We start from the raw sequence: 25,506 nt of genomic DNA, 5'->3' as shown, positions 1-25,506 counted from the left end.
GACAGTTGGGGAGGGGCCCCTTCTAGGCTGCACTGCTTCCTGTGGAGCTCAGAGAGTCTTGACAAAGCAGGTCTCAGCTGTGGGGAGTGGATGCTGCCCAATTTGGGCTGGTACCTCAGGAGGCAGCAGACATGGGACCTGGGCCTGTGAAGGTGGAGCACCAGTCATCCACTAATGACGTCTCCGAGAGCCTGTGGGAAAAGGAGACACTGGACACTGGAATCAACCATCCACACAGGAAGCATGGGAGTGAAAACCTATTACTGGGCTGACCCATTGTGTTAGTGGGCATGTTAGAAGGAGGGACATTCTTCCTTTGATCCTTGCTGTCTGAACCTAACCCAACCTACACAAACAGAAATTAAGTTTAGATTCCATGACTAACGATGCTAAAGGAAGTTGGGCAGGTGCCTCTGAGCTAAGCGAGGAGCTGTACACAGCCTCTGAGAGCCCCAGGTTAGGACATGTAGTTCTGTTCTCTTTTTGAGTCCCTGAACTAGCCAGGAGCAGTTTAGCTGCCTCCTCAGTAACATCTCAGCTTTGGAACCTTCAGTGTGAACTTGGGATTTATTTGCCTGTGTTGGTTTGAGGGTCCTGGTACCACCTCTGTGATGACCTTCTAGAATCTTCTGGCACTTTTGAATGCTTTTTCCTCATTTTCAGTTAACTTGACCTATTTCTGCATGGAGAAAGCAGGTCATAATTCTGCTTATTGGTTTGTCTGATATTTTAGAAAAGTAAAATTTCTAGTTAGAATAAGATCAAGAAGGAATGATTTCTTTGAACTTATAGAGAGGATCAAGCAGCTGTTGTTTCTATCAAAGATTATAATGGGAAACATTAAATATTTCTCTCAGATTTAAAAGAAAAACTCAAACACTGAGAGCCAGTGTTTTTAATTCCCAAATATTAAAAGCAGTATAGTTGTGTGTTTTTGTAACTTATGACGGAATAATGCAATAAGGGAAAAAAGGAAATGAAGAAAAGGCAGAGCAGGTGGAGGAGGGGGCAAGAACAGGGGAAGAAGAGCCAGGAGGATCTACAGAGGTGCTAATCCTGGAAAATGAGCTCAGCAGTATGCTACACCCAGTCAAGAACAAGAGTATGTCCCAGACAGGTTTTTCTCTGTGCCGTGGGCCTTTTGTGACTTCATCAGTTAAGGTTCTTGGAGTCATAATGTATTTTCACAGCAGAGGAGAGCAGTGGAAGGGATGTCACTGGCTGAGCATAAGAGCTCTACATAGAGGAGGTACTCAGACATGGCGAGGGATGGGTGGAAAAATGATGAAGCTGGATGGGGGTGGTGGTGCATGTTTTTTAATCCCAGCACTCGGGAGGCAGAGCCAGGCGGATCTCTGTGAGTTCGAGGCCAGCCTGGGCTACAGAGCGAGATCCAGGACAGGCATCAAAACTACACAGAGAAACCCTGTCTGGAAAAACAAACAAACAAACAAAAATGAATGATGGAATAACTGAAGGGGAAGGATGTTGCCTATACACATCATACACAAAGACTGCTACATGTACCTTTTAGCAAAATAATCATGAACATGAGATGAGGATTGGTAGAGGGTAGGGAGGATTGATAAGGATGGAAATGAGATTTAAAAAAAGGTCTGGAAGTGAGAGTAACTAAAATGCATTCATATACGTATGAGAGTGTCTAAACAAACTTAATGAAAAACACCAATATTTATGCATAGGCTCTGACATTCTGATCTGGATCCTCTCTTGACTATTTATTCCATTAATCATTCCATCAAACCTTTCCTCCCAAAGGGCAAAAAAGAAGAGGAGGGGGAAATTAATTATGAGAGACAAGGTGAAATTTACAACGACCTTGTTTCATGTTTAAAAGACAAATCACCAGTATTTTCAGAAAATATGTCTAAGCAGGTAAGTTCTAATCATCCTTTAATATTACTTGACTACCTCTTTTTATCGCCTTTTCCATATTATTATTACTAAACTCAAACTGTATACTTGTTAAGTAATAGCATCATATCCTTCCTTTTAATTCTTACCTCTATTGAACTCTAATATATTTTGTTATACTAATTTACCTATTCTAGATGTTTCATATCAGTGGGATCACAGGATCCACTTAACATCTGTGTCTATATGAGAGAAATCGTGTCAAGTACCAAAGGGTACTTGACCCTTTATTTCACTTAGTATGTTGTCTCCAGGTTTATCACGTTTAGATTTCTGTTCCTTTTACTGGCTTCATTTTATTTCATTTACATGTATGCTATACTGTCCTTGCTTCATTTCCTGTTGCTGTGATAAAGTACTGCCACGAACAGCAACTTAAGGGAGAACAGGTTTATTTTTCGTTCATAGTTCCATGTTACAGTCCATCATTACAGGGAAGACAGTAGATACTTCCAGTCACATCCACTGTCAAGAGCAGAGAGAGAACAAATTAATGCAGGCATGTTAGTGCTTAGCTGGCTTTCTCCACTGTCACACAGTTCAGGATCTCCTGCATAGGGAATGATGCTGCCCACAGTGCAGGTCTTCCCACCTCAATACAATCAAGATAATTGCCCACAAAGGAGCCCACAAGTCATCCTGATCTAGACAATCCCTCAAGTAGACTCTCTCCCCAGGTGACTGTAGATGGTGTCAAGTTGACAATTAAAACTAACCAGTACACACACACATTAAGATGGATTAAATTGGACTTTTTCTACCCTATGAACACCAGTCCACAAGAACCAGTTTGAGTTTGTGCTTCTTTGGATGGCCACCTGGAAGTGGACTTTCTGAGTCACATGGTAATTTTATGTCATTCTTAAAGGGGACACCAAAGTTTTCTAAAGAAGCTGCAGCAATTTAGATTTTCCAAGGAGTCCAACAACAGTAATGTCCAGGGAGTCCATTTTTTTTCTTATCCTCTCCAGCTTAGATTTTATGTTGTTTGATCAAATCTTAGTGAGTTAGTGGTGGGCCTCTGAGATCTAGCCTCTTATTTTCTTTCATCGCATCCTACTACATCCTGACTTGGCTTTCTGAAACAGTTATTTTTCAAATATTGCACGTATCTTTCAATTTTAAACTTCCTTATGAAATTGTTTTAATTGATTAACTTTGTTCTTTGACAATTTCATACATGAATAAAGAACATTCTATTTACTTTCACTCTTTTGTCTCCCTCCCACCTCTGTCACCCCCCAACACCCTTCACCATACAAGTCCCTCACCCATCTTCATGTCTTTTTGTTTTATTTGTGACCTTCTGATTTTAACTGTCCAACTAGCCACAGCTTGAAACTATCAACTGGAGCCTGGTGGGATCATTGCTTGGAACACAACTGAAGACTATGTCAGAATCCATCAGTTGCCATTAGTTCAGCAGGGAGGGTTGCTGTACCCAGAGTCCCCCAAAGACCACCAAGAGACCAAACCCAATGCAAAGCAAAGAGTCTTTTTAGTGTGAGTTAACTTGGGACTCTCTCTCTCTGTCTGATGCAGCAGTAGAGCAGGAGAGACCCTGAGTAGCAATGGGATAGGGTTTTTAAAGCAAGGGGGGCTTGGGGGCTTACAGACTACATAGGAACAGACTCAGGATTGGTTTATGCAAGTGGCAATCATGTTAGTAACTTTTAATTGGCTAGCGTCAGTTGGTGGTTACAGTTATCCATTTTTGGGCAGGCCTGGACAAGTCCCAGGCTTTGTCCTTGAGCTGGCTTGGAGGCTGGCTGGCCTAGCGTGTATGGACTGTGGGGGCTGGCTCAGTGGCCCAGGCTCTCACATTGACCCATGCACGTAGCTCTGAGTTGGTGAGGGGTCCCAGACAGTAAACAAGTGGCTGAACCTTGAGCAGTCAGAGTATGTGCAGAAAGGGAGCTACTGCAAGGATTATGTCTTTTGTTCATGACCCTTCCAGAAACTGCTAGCTCAAGTCTCAGGAAACTGAAATTGAGGCCTGATCTCTGAGAGAAGACTGAGCAGCCTGTTATGGCATCTGCCTGGTCCTTTCAGGTTCAGGGACCCATGAGTACCTTCTGATCTACGGTTGGCTGTTGACAGGCCCAGCTTTGTGCAGGCTCAGTAGTAGGTGCCCACAGCTGCTGTGTGAGCAGGTTTGCCACGGCTGTGCCGTGCCCCAGAGGTAGCACTTACAGCCCTTCTGATCTCCTTGGCTCTTATGTTCCTTTCAGCCCTTCTTCTGTAATATTCCCTGAGCCTTGGGAGGGTGCTATAAAGGTTATGTTTGGGGACAATGCTCTATGCTGATTATTTTTATGAAATTTATCAACTGTTCCCTGAATTATTGTTAGTGTATTAACTTCTCTCAGTATATTGCTGATCCTTGTTTTTGAAGATACTTTCTTTTTGTATTTCTCTGTTCTCCAGAGAGACAGACCAAGAGGGAAAAGGAAAGAAAGTGGAGAAGAAAAGAAAAAAGTGATGGGGAGAGGGAGAGATAGTTTCTGTTAGAAGGCTGTCCTTTTGAACAAAGAACTTCATTTTGTGTTTCTTCTAGCACAGATCTTATAGCAATAAACTAATTCCTTCCCCTTCTCCCCCCTCCCCCTCTCCCTCCCCCCTCCTCCCTTTCGATTCATGTGTATGGATAGACATATGTGTCTGTGTGTGTCACAGCATACATGTGGAGGTCCAGAAATAATCTCAGGTATCCATCCATCTTTACTTTTCACCTTGTTTGAGACCAGCTTTCTTCTTGTTTACCACTGTGCACCCCAGGCTAGTTGACCTGGGAGCTTCCTGGAGTTCCCTGTCTCCACATCCAATCTCACAGGAGGTTAGTTGGGGTTACAGATTCAAACTACTATGTCCGGCTTTGTGTGCGTTTGGGGATCTGAACTCTGGTCCTGGTGTTTTCCTAACAAGCGCTTTACTCCTGCTCTAGGTGTGCACCGCCACACCCACCTTTCCGTGGGTGCTGGGGATCTGAACTCGGGTCCTCACGCTTGCTTGGCAAGTACTTTTACTGACTGAGCAACTTCCGCAGCTCCACATTTTTATGTGCCTAACTCTGCATGGGATATGTCTTTTTGTTGTTTATTTATTTTAAAAGATTCATTTTTACTTTATTTGAAATTATTTTTGTGTCTGTGTGGGTGTGTGCACTTGAGTGAAGGTGCCCACAGAGGTCAGAAGAGGGCAGTGTAGCTCCTGGAGCTGCAGTTGCAGGTGGTTGTAAACTTCCCAACATGGGTGCTGGGTACAGAATAGAGTTCCTTTAAGGGTCGCAACCGCGCTGTGGTGGTTTGAATAAGAATGGCCCCCGTGGGCTCATATATTTCAATACTTGGTCCCCAGTTTGGAAAACTGCTTGGGAAGGGTTAGAGGAGGTGTGTCACTGGGGGTGGGCTTTGAAGTTTGCTCTCTGTCTCTGTCTCTCTCCCTGCCTCTTGTTTATGGGTCAAATGGGTCTCAGTTACTGCTCCCATGCCGTCTTTCCTGTCTACCCCCATGTGCCCCACCATGGTAGTCACAGATTCTAACCCTCAGGAACCAGGAACCCCAATAAATGTTTTCTTTTTCTAAGTTGCTTTGGCCATGGTGTCTCTTCACAGCAATAGAAAGGTAACTGAGACACACTTTTTTTTTCATGTTTATCTCTACATTTATTTTCTTTTAGCAACAAAGCATAACAAAATAAAATATATAAGATAAAACAAAAGCTACCATTTGAAAGTTGGACAAGACAAGTCAATAGAAAAATGAAAGGGCCCCAAAAGAAGGCACAAGTATCAGAGATACACATATTCAGGAGTCCCATAAAATTACAAAATTGAAGGCTCTAGTGTATATGCAGAGGACTTGGCATCCTGTACGTGATGCTCAGTCTCTGTGAGTTCATAGCTTTGCTCAGTTGTTTTAGAGGCCCTTGCTCTCCTGGTGTCCTCCATCCTCTCTATCTTTCCCACTTACTCTGCCTCCTTTTCCGAGAGCTTCCCTGAGCTCTGAGGGGAGGGATTTGATGGCAACATCTTGTCTAGAGCTGTGTGTTCCAAATTCTCTCTCTCTCTTTGTAATATCTGGCATTGGTTCTCTATATATGTTCCCATTTGCTGCAGGAGGAAGTCTCTCTGGTGATGGCTGAGTAAGGCACTGATCTATGAGTATAGCAAAATATCATTAGGAGTCACTTTATTTTATTTATTTATTTATTTAAGACCAGTAGTACTTGATTTTACCCAAGGTCTCTGGGCCATTTAGTTTCTGGTTCTTGGTCATCCAAGCAGTTTCAGGTATGAGTTCCATCTCATGGAGTGGGCCTTAAATCAATCAGACATCAGTTAGTTACTCCCACAAGGTGTGTGCCACCATTACTCTAGCATATTTTGAAGGTAGGACAGATTGTAGATCAAAGTTGTTGTGGTTAGGTTGGTGATTATGTTTCTCTTTTGGTAGTGTGCTGAGTACCTTCCCATGACAAAGACATTAGAACATGGATGGGGTGAAGGTTCTAGGTAGGCACCCGCTCGACTTCTTCATGTTTGATGAGTTGTGTAGGTATTGTCTTCAGCAATGGGGCCTTGCTGTCAGTTTATGGAGCACAACTTATTGTCTTGGCAACAGCCTGGTTTGTTTGGGAATTTCCATGGGACCCTTTCGGCCAACTACTCAATTGGATGAACCCCAGACCTGGTACTGGAAGCTTTATTTGGTAACAAGCAATGACCAGTTGGAGTTCTGTCTCCCTCATTATTCGTAGACTTCATTAGGATGACCAATATATATTACAGGGAGTTTTCACTCCACTAGGTTTCCATACTGCCCTTCAAATGCTCTTCAATTATAGTTGTCTCCCTTCATCCTCTCCCTCAATCTCATCTCCCCCACTCCTACCTGATCCTCCCATTCTTGTCCCCCCGCCACTCCTGTCTACCCATAAAATCCATTGTTTTTTAAATTCTTTATATATTTAGGATACTAGCCCTGTATCAGACATGGAGTTGGTGAACATCTTTTCCCATTTTGTAGACTGCTTCTTTGTCTGAATGGTGGTGTCCTTTGCTGCGCTGGAGCTTTTCAGTTTTCTGAGGCCCCAATTATTAATAAGTTGTTCATACTGCTCGTGCTAATGGTGTTCTGTTCAGAAAGCCTTTTCCTGTGCCAAGGAGTTCAAGCCTGTTCACCACTTTCTCTTTATCAGTATATCTGGTTTTATGTTGAAGTCTTTGATCTATTTGAAGTTAAGCTTGTGCAGGGTGATAAAAATGAATCTATTTCCATTCTATACCATTTAGCCATCCAATTTGACCAACACTATTTGTTGAAGATGTTCTCTTTTTTTCCAGTGTATATTTCTGGCTTCTTTATAAAAAAATCAAGTGTAGATAGGTGTGTGAGTTTATTTCTGGGTCTTCAATTCCATTATCAATGAAAGGTAACAGAAACACTCTTAACCACTGAGCCATCTCTTCAGACCCAGAATATGTCTTTTATTTCTGGTCACCTTCAGGGTACTTCTTTTATCCTTAATTTGTGTAATTCTATATAATATATCCTAGTCAATACAGGGATGGAGTTTGGGCTTTTTTCAAGAGGTGGTGAGTAGCATGTAGGTTTATGCATGCTGCCATAGAGCTGAGTTCAGAAACATCATATTATGCTCTGCATGACTCTAACAAAGGCCTTGGTCTCAAAGTTGCCCTTATTCAAACTGGTTTGCTAAGCAAAGGCAGGTAGATGCATGTGAGACTTTCCTGGCTTTATCCAGCCCTCATCTTCAGATGACACTAAGTAGTTCAGAGCTGATGTCACTGTAACCATTATTCACTCTCTCTCTTTTTTAATAAAGGAGCTTAGGTTCAGTGAGGAACAACAGAAGGATCAACAACCTATTGAGAAAGCCAAGGTAGAAGATGGGCACTCATCTGCAGCTGGTTCAGAGAAGAGTAAAACGGAGAAGAACCAGATTAACTTTGGGAAAAGTCATATAACCAAGAGATTGGAGCCAAGCCTAAACTGGAGAGCAACTGTTGATTACAAAGAGTATGTAGTTATTTACATGAATTTTCTGGTGCATCTTTAATTGCTACATATTTGCCTAATTTTCCTTGGAATTGTATGTATTGTTAGAAAATATGGAGTGTGTATTTCCCTGCCTCTCCTGTTTAATTCCATTTTCCTTCATCCTAAGTAGAAAGATGTAGCAGTAAGAGTTCTTGTGTTCCAACTTCTATGATGGAAGAAGAAAAAACACAGGTCACTTTTGTGTAGTAGGTGAGCAAGAACAAGCGGTATGAGAAAAGGAAATTATGCTAAAATACATGGAGAAATAACATGGGCCATAGAAACGTAGTAGTAAAGAGAATTTTTTTTTTATTGTAATAGAATTTTTTTTTAATTTATTTTAATTTATTTTGCAATACAATTCAGTTCTACATATCGGTCACGGATTCCCTTGTCCTCCCCCCTCCCGTCCCCCTCACCTTCCCCCCAACGCCCCCCCCATTCCCATCTCCTCCAGGGCAAAGCCTTCCCCACAGACTGAGGTCAACCTGGTAGACTCAGTCCAGGTAGGTCTAGTCCCCTCCTCCCAGGCCGAGCCAAACAATCCTGCATAGGCCCCAGGTTTCAAACAGCCAACTCATGCAATGAGCACAAGATCTGGTCCCACTGCCTGGATGCCTCCCAAACAGATCAAGCCAATCAACTGTCTCACCCATTCGGAGGGCCTGATCCCCTCAGCCATTGGTTCATAGTTCATGTGTTTCCATTCATTTGGCTATTTGTCCCTGTGCTTTATCCAACCTTGGTCTCAAAAATTCTCACTCATATAAACCCTCCTCATTCTCGTTAATTGGACTCCCAGAGATCCACCCAGGGCCTGAAATCCACAAAGATACCCACACAACAGACTGCCGGCAATGGTCGAGAGACAGCCCAAACTGACCTACTCTGGTGATGGGATGGCCAAACACCCTAATTGTTGTGCTAGAAACCTCATCCAACTACTGAGGGATCTGGATGCAGAGATCCATGATGAGTAAAGAGAATTTTACATGGAGTTCACCAGGAAAATTTTTGTAGCAACAATATAAGCAGAACTTTAATACTATAAGAAAGATGGAGTCTCAACAATGTTAACAGACCTCTTTAACATGGACGCTGGGATACTGTCTTAGTTAGGGTTGCTATTGATGTGATGAAACACCATGACCAAAAGGAACTTAGGGAGGAAAGCGTTTATTTCGCTCAGTTTCTTGTAACAGTTCATCATCAAAAGCAGTGAGGGCAGGAACCTGGAGGCAGGAGCTGATGCAGAAGCCATGGAGGGATGCTGCTTACTGGCTTGCTCCTTATGACTTGCATAGCCTGCTTTCTTATAGAACCCAGGGTTACCAGTCCGGGGTAGCCCCACCCACAATGGGCTGGGCCCTCCCTCATCAATCACTAATTTAAAAATACCCCCCCACAGGCTTACCAGGCCTACAGCCTGATCTTATGGAAACATTTTTCTCAATTGAGGATCCCTCCTCTCTGATGACTCTAGCTTGTGTCAAGTTGCTATAAAATAATCCAGTACCCATACTAAACATAAGGAATATAGTTAGTAAAGATTATGAATTATAGCCAGACCGTGACGGTGCATACTTTTAATCCCAGCACTTGGGAAGCAGAGGCAAGAGGATCTCTGTATCACCACACCAGCCTGGTCTACAGAGCTAGTTCTAGGATAGCCAAGGCTACACAAAGAAACCCTGTCTTGAAAAACAAACACAAAACAAAACAACAACAAAAATTTTAGAAAAGCAAGCAAAAGAATGACTGTTACTCAAAGGCTGGGAAGGTGGCTCAGCCAATAAAGTGTTGGCCTTGCAAGCATGAAAACTTGAGTTCAAGCCCCAGAACTACAAACAAACAAACAGACAGACCCAGAGCAGACATAGTGGTGTGTGAGTGTAATTCTGCTGCTGAGGAAACAGAGTTGGGTGGATCCCTGGACCTTGCTGGCCAATCGCTTTAGTCTACTTGGTGTATTCCAGGCCAGTAAGAGACCCTGTTTCAAATAAAAGGTGACAGTGCTTGAGGAACAGCATATCCAAGCTTGTCCCCTGCCTCCACATGCATGTGCACACATGTTCACATGCACATATGGACTATGCATGCATATGTAGATGCATTTCCTCCCCCTCCCCCCCCCACACACTCACTCATTGTGTGTGAGTGTTATTGCTACTCAAATTCTAGGGCTGTCAAAAGTGAATAGAGGAAATTTCTCATGTTTCTGTTACTCTAAAAATATGTCCATATTATTTAACTTACAAAGAGAAATGGTTGATTATGGCTCATGATTTTAGAAATTTCAGTTCAGAATCTATAAACAATTTTTTGGGGGGAATCTGGTTAAGTATGCTAGATGTCCACAGTGAAGATCACATGGGAGAGTATGACTGCCTACCTTGTGGCCAGGAAACAAAGAACAACAGAGTGGCCAGTTTCTTATGAGGTCGCACCCCAGTGACCTAAAGGCCTCTCCTTAGGTCCTCCTCCTAAAGATTTCATGTATCAGTGTCTCAGATCAATTTTCTTCCTCTCTTTCTTTTATCCTTCCTTCCTTCTTTCTCCCCCCTGCCCCTTCCTTTTCTCCCCCTCCCCCTTTCCTTTCTTTTAACAGAGTCTCCTGCTGTACCCTAGGTTGGCTTCTAACCTGTGGTAATCCTTCTGCTTCAGCCTCCTGTGGCCATGAGATATACGACTGGCTGGCTGGTGTCAAACTTTTATGGGTGTTCAGAGGCTGCTGGTGATCCCAACTAGATCGAGTGGTTCACACACTTTAGCCAGTAGATTACAAATGCCAGGCTATATTTACTACCACGGGTCCCATTTACACTTAGAGTCACTGTGACATGGTTGGTTTAAGAACAGCTCCTGTTGGTCACACAAGGACCCTTCCTTTTCCGGGATTCTGAGGATCAAGAGTGTGGTTTGTTCCAGCGTTAAATGCAGAGGATCTCCAGGAGAAAGGCTCTGTGGGAAGAGAAGAGGTCCTCACTTTCCTGATTTTCACTGGCTTCATTCCACTTGACCTCTGTGACTATAAAGAAAGACTGTGAAAAATGTGTGTGAGTCTCTGTTGATGGGGATATGGATTTTAATTATGAATTTCTGTAATACGTATTTAAAGAGAGCTGAGTATGTGCTAAGGGCCATGCTAAGCCTAGAAATTCCTGAAAATCCAGGTGAGCCTCTGTCGCATGGTTGGCCAGCGATGGTGAGAAACTGTAGCCCCTGTGACTGACTGAGAGTGTAAGCACTCCAAGGGGAGGGTTAGGATGATGTATTCACTCAGCCATGGCAGCCTGTGAAAATCCTGTTACTAGTTCTGACTGCATAGCATACTGCTTATTGTATTGATCTAAGATGGAGTCTGAAGCCCAGGCTAGCCATGAATTGGTCTCTGGAATGCTGGGATTTCAAGTGTGTACCACTACAGCCAGCATAGCCAAACTGCACACAGCATTTCTTCAATATATAAATCACATGTCTGTGCTTGGAGAACAAACAGGCACCCGTAGGCGTGAGGCACGAAATGTGTTAATCAATGTCAGGAAAGTGCATTGTTTGGGTTCATGAAAGTGCTGGGGTCATCCATATGTTCTTTCATCTTTTATGTCCTATTCACCAGCACAACATACTAAAGCTCTATTTTGTTATTTATTTATTTAGCCACAAAAGCTCTGTAAAGGATAACCAAGAGGAAAAACAAGGAAAAATTGAAAGGTCATCGATATCTATTTCCTCAGGCCGTGCACAGTTACTTCGGTATGTTTCGGTTGGTATGGCCATGTCCTTACAGCCACCCACACAGAATGGCCAATTGCCATGCTGGTTATAGACTTCCTCAGTACTGTACAAGGGCCCCAGTGTACTTAACATATTGATGGTTACTAATGATGTCAGTAAAAGTGAGGGTGCTGGATTGCTTTAAATATATTCCAGGATATACTTCTATTGTAGTTGTGTAGATCACAGAGGGTGCTCACTACTTACTGACTCTAAAGTAAGAGATACATCTAAGGCCAGCTATGAACATTGGGTGTAATTTTCAGTTTAACAAAGACACAGAATAATGCTAAGGGTGGGCCATTTGTGTTGGGGGTTTCAAAGGGGTGGCAGGAAGAAGGGGAGAGAGTCTCATAGAAACATTGGCACACTTGGACTAAAACAGTCCTTAAGACCCTGCACTGGGTTGATGCCAGCTTTGCTTTTTGGGTCACTATAATAAATTTATTCAGTGTGCTGAAGAACTTTTAAGGCTCTTTATTTTGAAATAATTATAGACTCCCAGGAAAGTGTAAAGGTAGTCTACGGAGTATCCTCAGCCCAGCTTCCCCTAGTGGTAACATAGTACAGTCACAACACTAGGGCATGAACATTGCTTCAGTGTGTATTTCATCTACTCATGCACGATGGGGTAAATTTACCCCATCCTGTAATGAACACAGCAGTCAGAACACAGAACTTCACCAGCATGTGGGGCGCACTAGTGTTACCCCATTACAGTCACATATACGCTCTCATTTCTAACTCCAGCGAACTGTTCATCTGTTTTCCAGGGTACTATGCAGTATTTAAGGTCCCAGTGCCATTTCAAAGATTGTTTTCTGTTCATCTTTACTGTTTCCACCCTTTCCCTTCTTTTCTGTGGATTATTTAAGCATTTTGATTTGTCTGTAGTCTTTTTGGATGCATCTCTTTCTATAGCTCTGCATAACTTTTAAGTGGTGTGTGTGTGTGTGTGTGTGTGTGTGTGTGTGTGTGTGTGTGTGTGTAAGCTGAATACATTTGCCAGTGTTGGCTTTCAGCAGATGTGTAGAAACCTTCCTTCCATGCCTTCCTTCTGAGGCTCACAGGCTGTAGATGTCATCTGCTGCTCGTATGCCAATTGCTATAACAATAGTTACAGCCCTGCTCATGCTGTAGTTTACACTGTGGACTTGTTGCTGTTCTTAGTAAGAGTGGCGAGAAGGTTGAGGAGACTGCCAGTGAGAGCTCCTCAGAGAGTGAGGAGGATGAGGAGCCTCCGGATCACCGCCAAGAAGCCAATGCTGACCTGCCATCAGAGTATTGGCAGATTCAGAAGCTGGTGAAATATTTAAAGGTAAGAAAAACTTTCCATGCTATGTTTACAGTATTCAATGGAAATCCATTTCTAAACATATGTGTTCTCCTTCTGAGTTTCTGACGTGTCTTAATTAAGAGTGTGGGCACTGTGGCTGTCCTTTGAACATACACAGGAGAAGGTCTTATCATGCTGAGGAGTCAAGCTTAGACCTCAGGAAGCTTGACCTGACTGGTACCAGTTCTCTCTCCTGGTGAGTGTTGGAGGCGGGTAGGGATGGGCATGGTCAACAGCAGGAACTGACTTCATCTGTGCTTTATGATTTTCATTTGGTGTGGTAGAAAGAGCATGGTGCTCTGAAGCTTGTTCGAACTTCTAACCTGTATTACTGGCTAGCATGTGACTGTGGAAGAGTTGTGGTGTCAGCCTTAAAAAACCTCAACTTGTGCAATGAAATGAATACCTATATCCTAGGACTTCTTAAGACTGAGAACCAGAGCCGAAATCTATGTCATAGCATGTCATACATTGTAGGTGCTTATGATATGCATCGGCACGTTTACATCTCTCTCCAGTCAGATGACATGAAGATACCTTTCATGATCACCAGCTCATAAGAGGTATATAAATATCTGAATGGAGGACAGGGCAAGAAAAATGGTTTGCCACAGCCCAGATTAACATTCATTCCTGGTGTGCTAAAGCCTTCTTTAAGGCTGAAGTACAAAAATATGGGTAAAAAAATGAGACAGAACATTTTGACTACCTCATGCTTTCTTCTTTCATATCTTTGGCCAGATTGGCCAAGGGTATTGCGTATTTACAGATGTTTATGTGCCGCCTAACCAATGCCCTTTTCCATGCTTTGACATAACCTTAAGGTAGCATGGAAATCAACCTTTGTACATTCTTTTAAGGCTGGGACAAAGACCCTCTGAATGGATGATCTTGAGGGTGTGAAAGAGTCAAGGAAAATTCTGCAAGAAAAATGAATTCCCTTCTACTTCAGCGAAAACTGACAGAATATCTTAGAAAAAAATGTTTTCCTGAATTCCAAGTGTCCAGAAAAATTAATGAAGGCATTGTGAAATGAATTTTAATTCTCCTTGGGGGAATTCTGGTCCTCAGTCTCCTCTGATGTGAATCACAGTGATGTTACTGGTTAGAAAGGATTCATTTAACAGGCACCAACAGAATGCCTTGATAGTCAAAGGCAAAGGCAGGCATCTGTAGGCACCAGGGCAGGTCCACATCAGAACAGTAGCAACCACAGTTTACTTAGCCTTGTTTGTGTCTGTTTTTGTGCTCTGAGTGTTTATCTGCTGCTAACCTGACTTATTCTTTCAAAAACGAGTACTGATGGGCTGGAAAGATGGCTCAGCCAGGAAAGTGCTTGTTGTGCCAGCCTGAGGCCAGTGTTGGGAGCCTCGGAACCTATGAAAGGGCCAGACCTGGTCACGCAGATCGGTAATCTGGGGCAGTGGTGGAGACCAGCAGATCTCAGGCGCTTGTTAACCAATCAATGAGCTCTAGATTCAGAGCTGAGCCTGTCTCAAAAGGTGGAGGCCAAGGGAGGGAAACAATAAATAGTTCCACCCAACAGTGAAGCCTATGACTGTAAAAAATGACTGGCCTGGCAAAATGACCCCAGTGGAGCAATAATGGCACATTTTACTTGAAGCTAACAAATAGCAGTATAATTGTACTTAAGACCTGGTGAACAGGGAGGGATTCACGTCTGGGACTATAAACCCAATCAGCTACCAATGGCCAGACGAGTCATAGACCCTAGAGGAGAACCTACTGCTGACATTTTCTGTCATCAATATATTTTCTAACTGCATTCTAAATACTGATTCTTATACTCACAGATAAGTATAGTTCTTGCTTCTCATCAAAGAAGCTTCTTTTTTTGCCGCAAAGACCCTCAGCTGGTCATAATACAGAAAATAAGTGACCATGGGGTGCCCATTCCCTCTTGGTACATCTATAATGCACCCCCTATACCTAAGGCTTAGGGAAAATTGTAGAAGACAGAAAGATTGTAAGAGACAGACAACCAGGACAGCTGCAGTGAGATAATGTGTTATAGATATGAAAGGGACTTTGCATCCATGAAATCTGAACAATATGGTTTCCTAAACAAGACTCGCATAATGACAACACCAACATGCTAGCATGGATGAGAAATATTACACAGGGCCCCACCCCTAGATGAAGAGCTGCAGACAACCAATGGTTAATGAGAGAGGAAGAACCAGCTCTCCCCAGGGATGTGCATCCTCATAATTTATTCAGCTCCAATGAGGTCAGCTAAACACATGTATATATGAGCAATACTAAATAAACTCAGTTGGTTATATACATACATATGTAACAATAATTAAAGAGGCCATGCATTTGAGAGGAAGGTGGACATGGGAGATATTGGAGGTGGGAGGAGGAGGGGTAGAAATAATGTAAATACAGTACTCATATATGAAATTCTCAAAAAATTAAAAACTAAGTGAAAAGTGATATTGGTTGATTAGATGTCAACTTTTAACCTCCACACAGATATACAAATGCCGCACACACAAACAATACACTACATATGAAAATACCTGTAATTTTGCATACCCAGTATGTTTCATATAAATCCTGTTAGTGGAAATTCAAGAAATAAGAAATTTTAATGTCAGAATAAGTCCTTGCATTTGAAATTTGGATCTGTGTTTCCAGTTTTAACCTGTGATTCTATGTAACATTATCAGCCTTCCTAGGAGACAGGAAGGTTGCATTATTTGGACACCTCAAGTAACATTCATCATCATTTATCATTGCCTACTTACAGTATTATGTATTGCATATTATAATTTATTCTCTGTAATTTAACTAGATAAATGCAAAGAGGTTAAGTATATAAAACACATTCTGTCCTGAAATGAGGAAACTAAACCCTAAATTAGCAAAATTAATCTAAAAATCTAACTACTTGAATCAAATTTTGATGGCTAAATCAAAATTAAGGCAAGCAGAAAAAATATTTTACCATTTTACCTGACTATATTCAAAGCTATTCTAGTCAAAATATCGTGATACTACTAGAAGAACAGACACAATGACCAAAAGAACAGACTAGAGCCAGATAAAGACTCACAATGGAGAATGACTCTAGGCACTTGTATTGGGGAAACTGAAGATATACACAAAAGAATGAAATTGGAGAGACTGGGGATATATCTCCGTGGGGAAAGAGCTTGCTGAACAGGTGTGAGTACTGGAGCCTAGATTTCTGGTGTCTATGTGAGTTCCTGTGTAGAGAATCTTCCTCTAACCCCAGAGCTTGGGAGGCAAAGACAGAGAATCCCTGAAACAAGTTGGGTAGTCAGACTAGCTGTGAGGTTGAAGAAGATACCTTACATCATCCCGCTCCAGGAACCCAGTCATTATTGCCTTCTGCAGCAAGCAGGGGATCCCAGCATGCCCTGCTTACACTTACCCTATCCAAACTAGAGCTGCTTACATCAGTCCTATGGGGAAAAATGAACATCTCAACCCTACTAAGACTTAGTCCTTTCCTGAACATTGTAAATGCATCCACTGAAAGAACAAAGGTGATTTGAATAAGCAAGAAAGAATAAATAAATGAATTCAACCAATAAAATAATCCAGATGTGCAAGTCAGCATACCAACAAAAACATGAAAAACCAAGACAATGAATCTCCTCCAAAAATACTAATTTTATAATAATGACAACTAATGAAAATGACCTGGAAGAATGTCCAGAAAAAGAATTCAAAAGAATGTTTATAAGCATGTTCACACAACTCAAAAAAAGACATGCATATGCTAGTAGAGAGCATAACACATGAAATGAAAGAGATAAATCAGCCTAAGATATGAAAACAGAACTATTAAAGTTGAAGGAGAAGTACAAACTTTCCATGATAAAAGTGATTAAAGGAATTTTTGACCACTAAGTCAACTCTACAGAGGATACTGGAGGAAATAATTTGGTCTGAAGACTAGAATAAATGCATTCACAAGATTACAGGAAAAAAACATACCAGGGCAGTTAATTAAAAGAGGTCTAAGAAAACTCCACAGACCCAACAAAATGACAGGAATTAGCATACATCTTTCAGTAATAATTCTTAATATTAATGTTAATGACATCAATTCTTTATTAAAGAGACACAGATTATCAGATTAGATTAGAAAATAGGATTCATCTTTTTGTTACATCCAAGAAACACATAATCAAAAATAGACACCACCTTAAAAGAATGGGAAAAAAAGGTATTCCATACAAACAGAACTAAGACTTAAGCAGGTATACCAAATCTAATTACCTGACAAAATAGACTTCAAACCAAAACTGTCCAAAGAGATAAGGAAAGCCACTTCATACTCATCAAATGAACAATCCACCAAGAGGACATTGTAATTCTAAGCATATATGAAACAAACCCTGGTTCATACAATCTAATAAAAGACATAAGACATCCTACTAGATCTAAAACCATAGATTAACTCCAACACAGCGGTCATTCGTGACTTCAGTACCCCACACTCATCAATAGATAGTTCATCTGGATAAAAACTAAACAGAGAAACAGTCTAATTAAATAGTGTCATACACCAAATGGACTTGTCATCTACAGAACATTGCAGCAAAACGCTAAATAATATACATTTTTCTCAGCAACTCATGGGACTTTCTCCAAAATTAACCATATATTAGAACACAAAACAAGTATCAACAAATATAGCAGATTGAAATAACATCTTTCATTTAACCACAATGGATCAAAGCTAGATATTAACATCAAAAGAAACTACAGGAAGTAAATAATCTCATGTAGACTAAACAGCACATTACTAAGTGATAGCAAGGTCAAGAAAGGTATGAATCAGGATCTATCCCTGGTGCATGAACTGGCTTTTTGGAGCCCATTACCTATGGTGGGATACCTTGCACAGCCTTGATTCAAGGAGGAGGGGCTTAGACCTGCCTCAACGGAATGTACCAGGCTTTGCTGACTCCCCATGGGAGGCTCAGAGAATCTTAAGTACATACTTTAAAATTTTATATGCGTCTAAACTAGACAATCTAATGGATTTCTGGATTCTAAATTTAAACTAAGATGACGCAAATAACAATAGACTATCACAACCAATGAGATAGACACAGTAATTAAAAATACCCCAGCTATGGCTAATGGGGTCTCATATACCCCCAAGCATTACAAGTTTTTACCAATAGTAAGAAGCTAGTCTCCAGAACTTGATTGTAAGAGTCTCTATTGCTGAAGATACTACATACTTGAGACAAAGAACATGGAGAAATTAAGCTGGTACTCACCTGGAAGTCTCATCACTATTGGCTAACTTTTATAGTGCTGGAAGGTGCCATGTATATGCTACCAGGGGAGAAAAGTGATCATTAGTCTCACTGAGCTGTGAGCTCTGCAAGCTGTAACTGAGCAGACAAGATAGGCCCAACTGGCCCAATAGGGGCACAAATGTTACCTGAGTAACCAACCACTTTCTGATTGGTTCTGAGACCCATTCCATGAGATGGAACCCATACCTGACACTGTTAATGGGGCCAGTGACTACATAGGCCATAGGCCCCAGGGAAAATCCAATATTATTAATCAGCTAAATTAACACAGTATTAAAACAATTCCTAATGACTTGCTGCTACACCCATAGATCAGTACATCTCTTAAACCTCATCAGAAGCATCCTCTCTTCTTGCAGTAGATGCCAATTGACAAAGGGACCCTCAATTGATCAACAAGCAGAGAGCAAGAGAGTATGGAGTGCTCAGCCCTACACAGGATGCACAGATCACACCCCACCACTTAAATACCAAGGATCCTTGAAGGAGAGGGGACAGAAAGACGTAAGCACCAGAAGTGGTAGATAACATCAAGGAAACAGTGTTTTCCAAATACAACATGGCAGTTACACATATGATTTCACAGCAATTGTGATGGCAAGAAAAAGACCTATGCAAACTCAGTAAGATAAAGTCACAACATGGAAGAGGGAAGATGAGCATGGAATCCTACCACAGGAGCTGTTGGTATACAGCTGTTGGGAAATACAGTCAGTTATCTTTTATAGCCTGACCCCTGGTCAGTTGACCACACTCTAGGGCAGGCTCAGCCTCCACAACTGGACAACACAAACTGAAATGGATAGGGATTGGGAAAGAAAACTCAAAGTTGAATAAGAAAAGATAATAGTGTGGAGAGGGTGGGTATGAGAGGAGTTGGGTAAGGGGGTGACTATGATCAAGATGCATTGAATGGAATTCTCAATAAATTAATAAAAATTACTTAAGTCCCAACTACAAAAACTCAGGACAAGATGGATTCAATGAGGGATTCTACCAATCCTTCACAGAACAACTAACACCAACATTTCTCAAAATATTACATAAAATAGAAAAGCAAAGAACAACCTTGAATTCTTTTTATGAACCAGTATTACCCTAATACCAAAATCAAAGACTCAACAAAAATATATAAAGGCCAATTCCCTGATGAACATGGATACAAAAATTCTCAGTAAAATAGTTACAATCAATACAAGTATACATCAAAAAGATCATCCTCCATGATCAAGTTGGCTTCATTCCAGAGGTACAGGTATGGTTTGACATACATAAATCAATATATGTAATCCACAACACAAATAGACCCAAAGACTAAAACCAACACCCTTTCATGATAAAATTCCTTGATAATCTAGGGATAGAAGGAATATATATCAGCATACTGAAGACAATCTATAGCAAAGCCATAACCAACATCATCCTAAGCAGAGAAGACTTAAAGCATTACCACTAAAATCAGGAACAAGGCAAGAGTGTCCACTCTCTATAATGTTCAATATAGTGTTTGAAGTCTTAGCCAGAGCTGTAAAACAAGTGAAGGAGACAAAGGAAACACAAATGGGAAAGAATGAAGTTGAAGTATTCCTATTTCCAGATGATTTGATTCCATATATAAAAGACCCTAAACACTCCACCCAAAACTCCTGTAGCAGATAAACATTCAGCAAAGTAGCAGGATACAAAATTAACACAAAAATCAGTAATTTTCATATCTACCAATGACATACTGAGTAAGAAATCAGGAAACCATACAATTCACAATATCCTCAAAAACATCTTGAGACACATCTAACCAAAGAAGTAAATGACTTGTACAATCAAAACGTTAAGATACCAAAGAAAGAAATTGAAAAAGATACCGTAGGATGGAAAGACCTGCATTCTCATGGATTGATAGGACTAATATTGTGGAAATGACATTCTTCTAAAAGCAATATAGAGATTCACTGAAATCCCCATTAAAATTCCAACCCAGCTCTACAAAGAAAATGAAATATATCAAAATTCATATGAAAACACAAAAGACACAGGATATAGCCCTAGCAACTTTAAACAATGGAAGACCACTGAAGGTGCCACTATCCCTGATTTCAAGTTATAACTCAGAGCTATAGCAATAAAAACAGCATGGTGCCAGCATGAAAACAGACACATTGGTCAAATGGAATAGAAACAAGGATCCAGATATAATCCAATGGTCATGTGGTCACCTGATTGTTTACAAAGAGGCAAAAAACAAAACAAAACAAAACCATATTGCAGAAAAGATAACATCTTAGACAAATGGTGTTGATAAACCCGAGTAGCTAAATATAGAATGAACTAGATTCCTTATCTCTCACCCTGCACAAAACTCAACTCCAGATGGATCAAGGAACTTATCATAGGACCTGATAACTAAAATCTGAGAAAAAGTAAGGAATAAACTTTAACCTGAAGGCATGGGAAAAGAGTTTCTAAATAGGACCCCAGTAGCACAGGAATTAAGATCAATTGAAAAATGGGACTTCATGAAACTGGAAAACTTCTGTACAGCAAAGGAAACTATCATTCGAGTGAAGAGCCAACCTACAGAATGGGAAAAAAATCTTTACCAGCTATACATCTGACAGAGGGTGAACATTGCAGTCCACAAATCTAAAGTGGCCATTCTGAGTATAATAGGCCATCCAGCTTTAGACATGGCCCTTCGGCAGAAGAGTAGGAGAGTCTTGATGTTTTCTCAGAGCCCATTGTCTTTTCTTTCATGAGTAAAGGAAGAGTCAAAGGGGGCTGAAAGATGAGAACAGCCAAGGGGCAGGGCAATGGGGTAGGCAGAAGCGTGGTTCTTGATGTAGGAAAGATGTCAGTGAGGACCCTATTTACCAGCTCAGCAGCTTCAGGTGACACAACTTTTCTCAACTTCAGTGTCCTCATTGGTAAAGAAGGGGAAAGTATTCGAATGTCAGGATCATGATGAATATTAAATGCAGCATAATACATCTGAAGTGCTTAGCCCAGAGTCCCCAGTCGCTGCTGGCAGTGATAGTTATTTCTACAGTACATGATTATGACCATAGAAGTTGCATAATGTGGAGTCTTGCTCACTTGCCCAGGTGACCCTCAAGTTTTGCTTTAAAATTTCTAGCAGATCAATTAAAAGAGGAAAATACAGTGAGTTAATCTATTGAAGGATAGACTTACCATCGTTAAATAAAAAGAAGCCAGTTGCCAATGATACTGGTGCTAAGACATGGAAGAATTTTGGCCCTTAGGGTCAAATGGGAAGGCACTGGGCAAGGGAGCAGAGGGCATCCTGCTGGGACCATGGCAAAGAGTCTCCTAATAGCCTGGTTATAGAAGGCTACCTTGAGTGATTCAGCTACTTAGGATAAATCCACATAGTTTGGGGGCCAAATGGGGATGTGCTGTTTCTGTCCCAGAACAGCTAAGGAAAACATTTATTGATGAAGTGCTACTTAGACTCACACAAGTTATTCATCAGGAAATCATGTGCAAATGTGATACTTTTGGCCAGACACTAAATTGCTTGGAATTCTTATAGCTCCCACAGGTAAATACTCTTAACACAGCCAATAAGGGGAAAAGTAGATCTACAAATGATTTCAAGGTTTTTGACACAGGTAACCATTTTATGCAGAGACACAAAAGGATATTAAAAAGTCTCTGAAATGCAAAATTGGATGTCTCTAGGTAATCTCAAAATAAATATACCTGACATTTTAATTTATGAAATTATGGCTCCAATGTAGACTTAAACTAGCAAAGAAATGGTAATGTTGATCTGACTTTCTCCCTACCATTTTCCAAGGATAGAATGTCTGTGCTGTTGAATAAAATTGATGAGCTCATTAATATTGAAACAGGTCAATGGACTGTAGCTTATTATTTATTCAGCACTGTGAGCTCAGATCCTGGCAAATAAGAAAAGGGAGTTGATATTGAAATAGTCGGCTTTAACTTACATGCATTTCAACTTGTAAAAATTCACACACACACACACACACACACACACACACACACACACACACGCATTTCTTCTGGGATTTTAGAACACAATTTTTTAAAATTAAAGATTACACTACATTTTTTTTCACTCATCAACCTTCCAGCTTCTTCTGTCCTCCTAGCTGATGAGTCTGCCTACATTCTCCCACCCAAGTACTGACCAAGTGGACCTGCTTAGCTCCCGAGATCTTGCATGTTCAGGATGGTATGACTGTAGACCACAATTTAATTCTAAATGAAGTGCCACACTGCTTTTCAGTCCCCCTCCTGATAAGTACCTACATTCTGTATTTTGCTGTCATGATGGATCAAGTTGTCCAACTTCTTAGCTGCTTCTTCAGTCGAGAGGTGCTACTCAATTCATTTCTCTATCTGCAGGCTATCTTGCCAAGGATCATGAGCTTGACCCTCGAACTTGTGCCTAACGGGTGCAAAGGGGGTTGAAGTTCCTGGGCACAGTGCTCCTCTGTCTTTACTCTCCGCCCCCTGACAGCAGTTCGTCTTGCCTCTGAGTCAGAGTCCCTTCAGTGGACAGCTCTGCCGACTCCCCCACCCTCTTCAGCTCCCTTTTCTCCTTAGAGATACACATCTGCACTTGCTGTCTTGGTATAGATACCCCTTCCTCCACTGGCCGGGAGTGGCTTTAAAATCTTGCAAGAAAAAGATTTTGCTTTGGATAATTTCCAATAATTAGAGGCAATGATTTCCTAATGTCTGTGCACTACAGTTCTTCTGAGTCCCTAACACCATAGCGATATCTCATTCACTTCTAAACCTGGTATATGGAAAAACTGAAATAAGAGAAGCAATTGTTTGGGAAAGAGGGTTTGTCATTTGCAAGGGCTGTTACAAATTGATACAGATGGGTAGTCTCTGGTAAAGCCAGGTGGGGCATAGGGAGGTAGAAATACATAGGTTTGACTTTCGAACACGTTCATGTACATGGCCTTAAACTGAAGAATGACTGACTTCACCCAAGTATAAAATACTGTGAGAATCCATTTCTATGTGGATTCAGTCCAGAATTTAGCACTAAATTGAAGAGAAAACCAAGGTGGTCAGGGTGATGTTAAGGCCATGGCTGGCCCTTTGGTAGTTTGCAGGGGTTTCTGGGGCATCTGGGATCACGTTTCTCTCCCCTGTTGGCATTTCCTAGGACTGTTGCCTGGGGAGGATGTGTCTGTGTCACCCTGGACTCAGCTTTAGGCTCAGGAAGGTGACATTAAGAAGCAATGTTGGAGACATTGAAGTGCTGTGCTCAGTGGGTCTGACCCTCACATGATTATGTAATAATAGAGGAATGGAGGGTACGTTCCCAGGGCCATTTATCCAGATGCTCCCTTCCCTGAAGAATTCTGCTAGGAGAGTGGGCAGGGGGAGACAAAAGCACTAGTCTAGAAAGATGCGTCCAATAGCAAGGGGAGGAAAATGGAGCCGAGTGGAAAGGAACGGACCAGTAACAAGGGGTTGCATTGGAGGAGAGAGAATTTTCAGCACCACACAGGAGGGCCACTCTCCATTGTCAGATTGGTAGAACACCCATATCGATTTCAGTTCACATGATCCATGGACCATGGCAGTCACTCTTCTGTTCAGTTCCATATCCACACGTTTAGAATTTAAGACCATGAAAAACAAAAGTGCCTGGAAGTCTCCTAGGTTACCTGGGGTGTCGGGGGAGAACTGACTTCAGAGTGACATCTATAAGACAGTCATATCAGAAAGGCCACTAGGCTATAGTTTCAAGAGAGGCACCCAGGACTCACTGAAGGGGCATTCTTAGTAATAGATGTGTTTCCAGTTTGAAATCTTTGTTGAAGATGCTTTTCTGGGGCTCTGTTACACACACACACACACACACACACACACACACACACACACACACACACTGCCCTTAACTGGCTAACAGGTTCTGAGTGGTAATTGGGAGTTAAATATTTTTTTTCATTGTAGGAATTTGATGTACTTTGCAATCAATTACACTTAATTAAATTCCATTCCCATTACTTGTGTCTTAGGTTTGGAGTGGCAGGAGGTTTGACCCTTGTTTCATTGGTGGAAAAGCTGAGAAATCCTTTGCTGCAGGCCACACAGAAGGCGGCTGCGGGCTGGGACCGCATCCAGCTTCTATCTTTACTGCCTGTTGCCTGGTGATTCTGTCCCACTGTCAAGAAACTCAGGACCCAGGAGGCTTGTAGACATGGCTTCACCATCTTCCCTCACATTTGCATTGCTTCGTGTGAGTGAGAGGCTGAATAGGAGCCTTGGTAATGGGACTTGGTATCCATTTTTGGAAGGCAGCATTGGCGTATTCTCTGAGTAGGTTTTAAAGAGGGCGAGAACAGTGGCAGCAAAGTTGTTCTTAAAAAGAGGCCATTTGAAAATGGAAAGCACTGGTCACTGTTCATGTACCCAGTAAACTATAGCTGTTAGAAAAGTGTCGCTGTCCAGAAAAATGTTTTTAAGATTGTGCATGTTATCTCACTCATGTGGGTTACCCTAAAAAAAAAAATCAGTACTCAGACATAACCTAAGTAGAAAGCTTTAAAGATTACGTGTTAGAGGCTCTGGGAAGATGGCCCGGCCCATAGTGTTTGCAAGCATGAGGACCTGAGTTTGGATCTCTACCTGGGTATAGTGCCACAAGACTGTAAGCTCAGTCATGGAGGATGACCAGACAGACGACTCCTGGGAGCTCACTGACAATCATTCTAGCCAAAAGAAGGAGCTTTGTGTTCAGTGAGAGACTCTGAGTCAAAAAATATAGTGAGAGTAATTAAGACATCCTGATGTCAACCTGACACGCACCTATGTCCTCCTCCCCTGGTATTATCTACTAGAAATAATGCTTAAATCCCATTATCTATAAAGTTTCTACATAGTAGTTCATATTTATGTTTTCATAAATATTGTCATGTTTGAAGGAACACATTTTAAGCTTTGGTGCTACATAAAATGTGTATTTTCTATAAGTTCATATTGTCCAAAAACGAAGTTGTTCCATTGCAATTTTTTACTTGATTAATTTGTGTGTGTGTGTGTGTGTGTGTG

General features: G+C 41.4%; 1 protein-coding gene across 1 annotated transcript in view; it reads left to right on the top strand.

Moving 5' to 3' along the window:
* The window catches only part of Odad2 (outer dynein arm docking complex subunit 2), a 153,372-nt gene that overhangs the window by 16,739 nt on the left and 111,127 nt on the right, over positions 1 to 25,506 (top strand). The window contains exons 7-10 of the mRNA XM_052729323.1: positions 1,780 to 1,896; positions 7,784 to 7,977; positions 11,659 to 11,754; positions 12,946 to 13,093. Coding sequence (XP_052585283.1) covers positions 1,780 to 1,896; positions 7,784 to 7,977; positions 11,659 to 11,754; positions 12,946 to 13,093 — 555 coding nt within the window. The remainder of the gene's footprint in view (positions 1 to 1,779; positions 1,897 to 7,783; positions 7,978 to 11,658; positions 11,755 to 12,945; positions 13,094 to 25,506) is intronic.

Source organism: Peromyscus californicus, unplaced genomic scaffold (genome assembly GCF_007827085.1).
Source record: "Peromyscus californicus insignis strain IS unplaced genomic scaffold, ASM782708v3 Scaffold_8__1_contigs__length_139910024, whole genome shotgun sequence".
Lineage (NCBI taxonomy): Eukaryota > Metazoa > Chordata > Mammalia > Rodentia > Cricetidae > Peromyscus > Peromyscus californicus.
The sequence above is the reverse complement of the archived record's forward strand: the minus strand, read 5'-3'. Positions and strand labels throughout refer to the sequence as shown.